Source organism: Cynocephalus volans, chromosome 6, assembly GCF_027409185.1.
Source record: "Cynocephalus volans isolate mCynVol1 chromosome 6, mCynVol1.pri, whole genome shotgun sequence".
NCBI lineage: Eukaryota > Metazoa > Chordata > Mammalia > Dermoptera > Cynocephalidae > Cynocephalus > Cynocephalus volans.
In genome coordinates this window covers 69,055,816-69,063,475 of record NC_084465.1, presented here as the reverse complement: position 1 = coordinate 69,063,475, position 7,660 = coordinate 69,055,816, and the positions used below count along the sequence as shown (strand labels likewise).

The following is a 7,660-nucleotide window of genomic DNA, read 5'->3' as shown; positions in this document are numbered from 1 at the left end:
CATTAAAAGGGTGTTACAGTCTCCAACTATACTTGTGGATTTGTCCTTTGAATTCTGTAAGTTTTTGTTTCACTTGCTTTTTCCAGGTCTGTTGCTTGGTACATACCCATTTAAGATTGCTATGTCTTCTCAGTGGACTGACCCATTTATCACTTTATACCTATCCCTCTCTATCTCTGTTAATATTCTTTGCTCTATAATCTAATTTGTCTGATATTGTATAGTCACTCCTATTTTCCTTTGATTAATGTTTACATGATACCTTCTTTCATCTTCTTATTTTCCATCTTTTTAACTAGTCTGTATATTAGAAATGAGGGTTTTTTTTATTTTAATCTTTTATTTTTAGACAGACTATACTTGGTTGTGTTTTACAATTCACTCCTGGGTTGTGACTTATAATTCACTCTGCCAATTTTTTCTAGTTGGCATATTTAGATCACTTACACTCATTTTAATTATTTACATATTAAAGCTAAAGTCTGCCATTTTATTTTTTTTCTTTTTCTTTTTTCTGTTTTCATTTCTCTGTTTTTCCAGCTTTCCTGGGAATCAATTGAACAATTTTTTAGATTTTATTTTGATTAATCTATGATGTTTTGAGTGCATCTTTTTGCAGGTTTTTAGTTGTTTTTTAAATTTTTAATTTAATCTTTTATTGAAAAATAATTGATTAAACATATTTGTGGGGTACACAGTTGAATATCAATACCTGTGTACAATCGGGATAATTAGCATGTTTGTTATTACAAAACATAAACATTCCTTGCATTCATTAACCAATTTCTTGCTAATCCCCCTCCTCCTCCCTCTTTCCCATCTCTAGTAACCACAGTTCTCTTCCCTTTTGAAAGTTCAATGTATTATTGTGATTCTTTTCCTTCCTTCCTTCATTTTTCCCTTCCTTCCTTCTTCCCTTCCTTCTTTCCTTCATTTCTCTCTCTCTCTCCCTTTCTTTCTTTCTTCCTTTCTTTTGCTCCCACTTATGAGTGAGAACGTGCTATATTTCTCCTGTTCCTGGCTTGTTTCACTTAATGTAATTTTCTCCAAGCTCATCCATGTAGCTGTGAATGGCAGAATTTAATTATTTTTATGGCAGAGTCGTATTCTACTGTGTATATACACATTTTCCTTATTCAGTTACCCATTGATGGACATTTAGGTTGACTCCATATCTAGGCTATTGTAAATAGACCTGCAATAAAACATGGGAGTGCAGGTATTACTTCAACATGATATATTCCAGTCCTTGGGGTATATACCCAGTAGTAAATTACTGGATCATATGGTAGTTCTATCTGTAGCAGTATGTGAAGACTCCATAGTGTTTTACATAATGGGTGTACTAATTTAAAGTCCCACCAATAGTGTAGAAGGTTTCCCCTTTCTCTGCATCCTCACCAGTATTTGTTATTCTCTGCCTTTTTCATAATAGCAATTTTAACTGGGGTGAGATGCTGTCTCATTGTGGTTTTCATTTCCATTTCCTTGGTGATTAGAGATGTTGAGCATTTTTTCACATACCTGTTGGCCATTTGTATGTCTTCTTTTGAGAAATGTTTATTCAGCTCCTTTACCCATTTTTTAATTGGATTATTTGTTTTTTTACTGTTGTTTGAGTTCCTTGTATATTTTGGAAGTTAATCCCTTGTGAGATGAACAGTTTGCAAATATTATCTCCCATTCTGTAGGTTGTCTTTTCACTCTGTTGATTGTTCCTTTGCTATGCAGAAGGTTTTTAGTTTGATGTAATCCTATTTGTTTATTTTTCCTTTTGTTATCTGTGCTTTTGAGATCTTATTCATAAAGTCTTTGCCCTGTCCTACATCCTGAAGTGTTTCCCATGTTTTCTTCTAGGAGTTTTATATTTCACATCTTACATTTAAGTCTTTAATCCATTTTGAGTTGATTTTGGTATATGATGAGATATATGGGTCTGGTTTCATTTTTCTACACATGGCTATCTAGTCTTCCCATCACCATTTGCTGAAGAGGCTCTCATTTCCCCAGTTTATGTTCTCGGTGCCTTTGTTGAAGGTCAGTTGGCTGTAAGTATGTGGATTGATTTCTGGGTTCTCTATTATGTTCCATTGGCCTATATGTCTGTTTTAATGCCAGTACCATGCCATTTTGGTTACTATCACTTTGCAGTATGATTTGAAGTCAGGTAATGTAATGCCTCTGGCTTTATTTATTTAATTTTTGCTCAGGATTGCTTCAACTATTCAGGGTCTTTTGTTGTTTCATATGAATGTTAGGATTGTTTTTTCTATTGCTGTGAAGAATGTCTTTGGTATTTTGATGGGCACTGCATTGAATTTGTATATCACTTTGGGTAGTATGGACATTTCCACAATGTTAATTCTTTCAATCCACAAATATTGAATGTCTTTTCATTTTTTGTTGTCCTCTTTAATTTCTTTCAGCAGTGTTTTGCAGTTCTTATTGTAGTGATCTTTCACCCCCTTGGTTAAATTTATTCCTAGGTATTTTATTCTTTTGGTAGCTATTGTAAATGGGCTTCTTTCCTTGATTTCTTTTTCTGCTAGTTTGTTGTTGGTGTACAGAAATACTGATTTTGGTGCATTGATTTTGTATCCAGCAACTTTACTGAATTCATTTATCAGCTCTAGGAGGGTTTTTTGTTTTGTTTTGTTTTGTTTTGGGTTTTTTTGGTAGAGTTTATAGGTTTTTCTCTATATAGTATTTTGTCATCCGTGAACAGAGTTAACTTGACTTCATCTTTTCCAGTTTGGATGCCTTTTATTTCTTTCTCTTGTCTGGTTGCTCTAGCTAATACTTCCAATACTACGTTGAACAAGAGTGGTGAGAGTGGGCATTGTTGTCTTGTTCCTATTCTTGTTCCACTCAGGATGATGCTGGTGGTGGATCTGCCATACATGGCTTTTATTTTATTGATATGCTTTCCTTCCATATCTAATTGTTGACAGTCTTAATAATGAAGGGATGTTGAATTTTGTCCAATATTTATGTGCTAATTCTTTGTCTAGATGATCTGTCTGGTGCTGTGAGTGGCATGTTAAAGTCCTCAACTATTACTTTGTTGGGGTATATCTTTCCTGTTAGATACAGTAATATTTGCTTTATATATCTGGGTGTTATGATGTTGGGTGTATATGTGTTTCTGATTGGTATATCTTCTTGCTGCATTGATTCTTTTATCATTATATAATGTCCTTCTTCATCTCTTTTTATAGTTCATGGTTTGAAATCTATTTTATCTGGTATAAGTATGGCAACTCCTGTTTATTTTTGGTTTCCATTTGCATGGAATGTCTTTTTCCCATCCCTTCACTATTAGTCTAAGTGTGTCTTTATTGATGAAGTGAGTTTCTTGCAGGTAGCATATAGGTGGGTCTAGTTTTTTAATCCATTTAACCAGTCTTTGTCTTTTAAGTGGGGGATTCAATCCATTTACATTCAGTGTTGTTATTGTATGGCATTGCTTTATTTCTGCCATATTATTATTTTCTTTATGGTTGTTTTATTTTTCCTTTCTTTCCCTTTTATTGTTTATCTTTGTTGTTTGGTTTTTTGTTTTGGTTTGGATTTGGGGGGGGAGGAGTGATAAGATTCATTTTCTTTCTCTTTCTCATTTGTGTACCTGTTCTACTAGCCATTTTAATTCTTTCTTGTGTAATTATGGTGATATATATCATTCTTTTGACTATAGATGTAGGATTCCCTTGAGGATTTGTTGAAGGGCTGGTCCTGTGGTGGTGAATTCTCTCAATTTTTGTTTATCTGGGAAGTATACTATTCTCCTTCATTTCTAAAGGAAAGCTTTGCTGGATATAGTATTGTTGGTTGGCATCTTTTTTCTTTTAGCACTTTGAATTTATTATCCTACTCTCTCCTGCCTGTAGGGTTTCTGTTAAGAAGTCTGATGTTTGCCTTGTGGGGATTTCCTTATAGGTGATTTGATGCTTTTCTCTTGCTGTGTTTTAGAATTCTTTGTTTGTTTTTGACTTTTGACAATTTGACTACAATGTGTCTAAGGAAAGGTCCTTTGGGGGTTGAATCTGTTTGGGGATCTTTGTGCCTTATGGATCTGTGGGACTGTTTTTCTCCCAAATCTTGGGAAGTTTTTGTCTATTATTTCATTAGATAGGCTTTCAATGACTTTTCCTTTCTCTTCGCCTTCCAGTACACCCATACTATGAATGTATGCTTAAGGTTATCAGAAAGATCTCATAAGTTTTCTTTATTTTTATTTTTATTTATTTATTTATTTATTTGGTTCAACCATGTTAACACAAAAAGCTTGTATTCTACTGCAGAAATTCTTTCCTTTTTAAATATTTTTAAATTTTAATTTATCAATATACAATGTAGTTGTTATTGTGTCCCTTTGCCAATTCCTCCTTTTCCCTCCACCCTCTCCCCCCTCCTTCAACATCATATCTATTCACTTGTCTTAACAAGTTCAAGGAATTGTTATGATAGCTGTATTTTATTCCCTCCCCATTTATCTGTTTGTATATTTATTAATTTATTTTTATTAGTTCCCACAAATGAGTGAGAACATGTGGTATTTCTCTTTCTGTGCCTGGCTTATTTCACTCAATACAATTTTCTCTAAGTCCAATCCATGTTCCTGTTGAATGGTAGTATTTCTTTTCTTTCTTTCTTTCTTTTTTTTTTTACAGCAGAATAGTATTCCATTGTGTAAATATACCACATTTTCCTTCTCCACTCATACAGTGGTGGGCATTTAGGCTGGATCCAACTCTTGGCTATTGCAGATAGTGCTGCAATGAACACGGGAGTACAGGTATTCCCTTTAACATGATGATTTCCATTCCTCTGGATATATACCTAGTGGAATAGCTGGGTCATATGGTAAGACTATCTGTAATTGGTTGAGGAACCTCCATACCATTTTCCATAAAGCCTGCACCATTTTGCAGTCCCACCAACAGTGTAGGAGGGTTCCTTTTTCTCCACATCCTTTCCAGCATTTATCATTCTCAGTCTTTTGGATATTAGCCATCCTGACTGGAGCGAGATGGTATCTTAGAGTGGTTTTGATTTGCATTTCCTGAATGCTAAGTGATGCTGAGTATTTTTTCATGTGTCTGTTGGCCATTCATATATCTTCCTTTGAGAAATGTCTATTCAGCTGCTTTGCCCATTTTTTAATTGGGTTACTTGTTTTTTTGCTGTTAAGTTGCTTGAGTTTCTTATATATTCTGGATATTAATCCTTTGTCAGATGTATATTTTACAAATATTTTCTCCCAATCTGTTGGCTGTCTTTTCACTTTGCTAATTGTTCCTTTTGCTATACAGAAGCTTTTTTGTTTGATATAATCCCATTTGTTTATGTTTCCTTTGTCTGTGCTCTTGGGACCATATTCATGAAGTCTGTACTCATTTCTAGTTTCTGAAGTATTTCTCCTATGTTTTCTTTAAGGAGTTTTATTGTTTCTGGATGTATATTTTATTCTTTAATGCATTTTGAGTTGATTTTGGTATATGGTGAGAGGTATGGGTCTAGTTTCATTCTACATATGAATGTCTAATTTTCCCAGCACCATTTACTGAAAAGTCAGTCTCTTCCCCAGTGTATATTCTTGGTGCCTTTGTCAAAGATGAGATGGCAGTAGGTGTATGGGTTGATTTCTGGATTCTCTATTCTCTTCCATTGGTCCATGCATCTGTTTTTATGCCAGTACCATGTTGTTTTGGTTACTACAGGGTTGTAATGTAGCTTAAAGTCAGGTAGTGTTTTGCCTCCAGCTTTTTTTTCCCCCCTCAGGATTGTTTTGGCTACTCATGGTCTTTTGTTATTCCATATGAAAGCTAGAATTGTTTTTGCCATTTCAGAGAAGAATGTCATTGGCATTTTGACTGGGATTGTGTGGAATCTGAGGCAAACTTCACCCTGATACCAAAACCAGACAAAAGTACAACAAAAAAAGAAAACCACAGGCCGATATCTTCAAGAAATATAGATGCAAAAATTCTCAATAAAATACTAGCTAATAAAATGCAGCAACACATACATAAAATTAGACACCATGATCAAGTGGTATTCATCCCAGGGATGCAAGGTTGGTTAAACATACACAAATCAATAAATATGATACACCACATCAACAAAATCAAAGTCAAAACCATATGATCAACTCTATAGATGCTGAAAAAGCATTTGACAAAATTCAACATTCATTCATGATAAAGACGCTCTATAAATTGGGTATAGGAGGAAAGAATCTCAACACAACTAAAGACACATATGACAAGCCCACTGTCAATATCATCACAAATGGGGAAAAATTAAAAGCTTTTCCCTTAAGAACAGGAACAAGACAACATGCCCACTTTCACTACTCCTATTCAACATAGTGTTGGAAGTACTAGCCAGAGCAATCAGGGAAGAGAAGGAAATAAAGGGCATCCAGATTGGAAAAGATGAAGTCAAACTGTCTCTCTTTCTCTTTCCGTGCTAGCGCTGCCATGGCTCATGGTCCCAAGAAACATCTGAAGAGGGTAGCAGCTCCAATTGGATGCTGGATAAACTGACAGGTGTGTTTGCTCCTCGTCCATCCACCGGTCCCCACAAGCTGAGAGAATGTCTCCCTCTCATCATTTTCCTAAGGAACAGACTTAAGTATGCCCTGACAGGAGATGAAGTAAAGAAGATTTGTATGCAGCGGTTCATTAAGATTGATGGCAAGGTCCGAACTGATATAACCTACCCTGCTGGTTTTATGGATGTCATCAGCATTGATAAGACTGGAGAGAATTTCAGTCTGATCTATGACACCAAGGGTCGTTTTGCTGTGCATCGTATTACACCTGAGGAGGCCAAGTACAAGTTGTGCAAAGTGAGAAAGATATTTGTGGGGACAAAAGGAATCCCTCACCTGGTGACCCATGATGCTCGTACCATCCACTACCCTGATCCCCTCATCAAAGTGAATGACACCATTCAGATTGATTTAGAGACTGGCAAGATCACAGATTTCATCAAGTTTGACACTGGTAACCTGTGTATGGTGACCGGGGGTGCTAACCTGGGAAGAATTGGTGTGATTACCAACAGAGAGAGACATCCTGGCTCTTTTGATGTGGTTCATGTGAAAGATGCCAATGGCAACAGCTTTGCCACCTGGCTCTCCAACATTTTTGTTATTGGCAAAGGCAACAAACCATGGATTTCTCTTCCCTGAGGAAAAGGTATCTGCCTCACCATCGCTGAAGAGAGAGATAAGAGACTGGCAACCAAACAGAGCAGTGGGTGAAATGGTCTCTGGGTGACATGATAGAAATGTCTGTGTACTAATTAAAGATAGTACAGCGTGATTAAAAAAAAAACTGTCTCTCTTTGTAGATGAGATGATCCTGCGTATAGAACAGCCTAAAGATACTACAAAAAAACTGTTAGAGTTGATAAATGATTTCAGCAAAGTTGCAGGATACACAATCAACATGCAAAAATCAGTATCCTTTCTGTACTCCAACAATGAACCAGAAGAAAAAGAAATCAAGAAAGCTAGCCCATTTACAATAGTTACCAAAAAAAAAAAAAACCACCTAGGAATAAATTTAACCAAGGATGTGAAAAATCTCTATGACAAGAACTAAAAATCACTGTTATGAGAAATTAAAGAGGACACAAGAAGATGGAAAGA

At 35.6% G+C, this 7,660-nt stretch overlaps 1 protein-coding gene across 1 annotated transcript; it reads left to right on the top strand.

Annotated features, from left to right (window-relative positions):
- The first annotated feature begins 6,532 nt into the window (after positions 1-6,532).
- LOC134380387 (small ribosomal subunit protein eS4-like) lies at positions 6,533-7,237 on the top strand. Its single transcript, XM_063100202.1, has one exon. The coding sequence runs from the start codon at positions 6,533-6,535 to the stop codon at positions 7,196-7,198; it is 666 nt and encodes a 221-aa protein (XP_062956272.1). The 3' UTR covers positions 7,199-7,237.
- Positions 7,238-7,660: the final 423 nt, after the last annotated feature.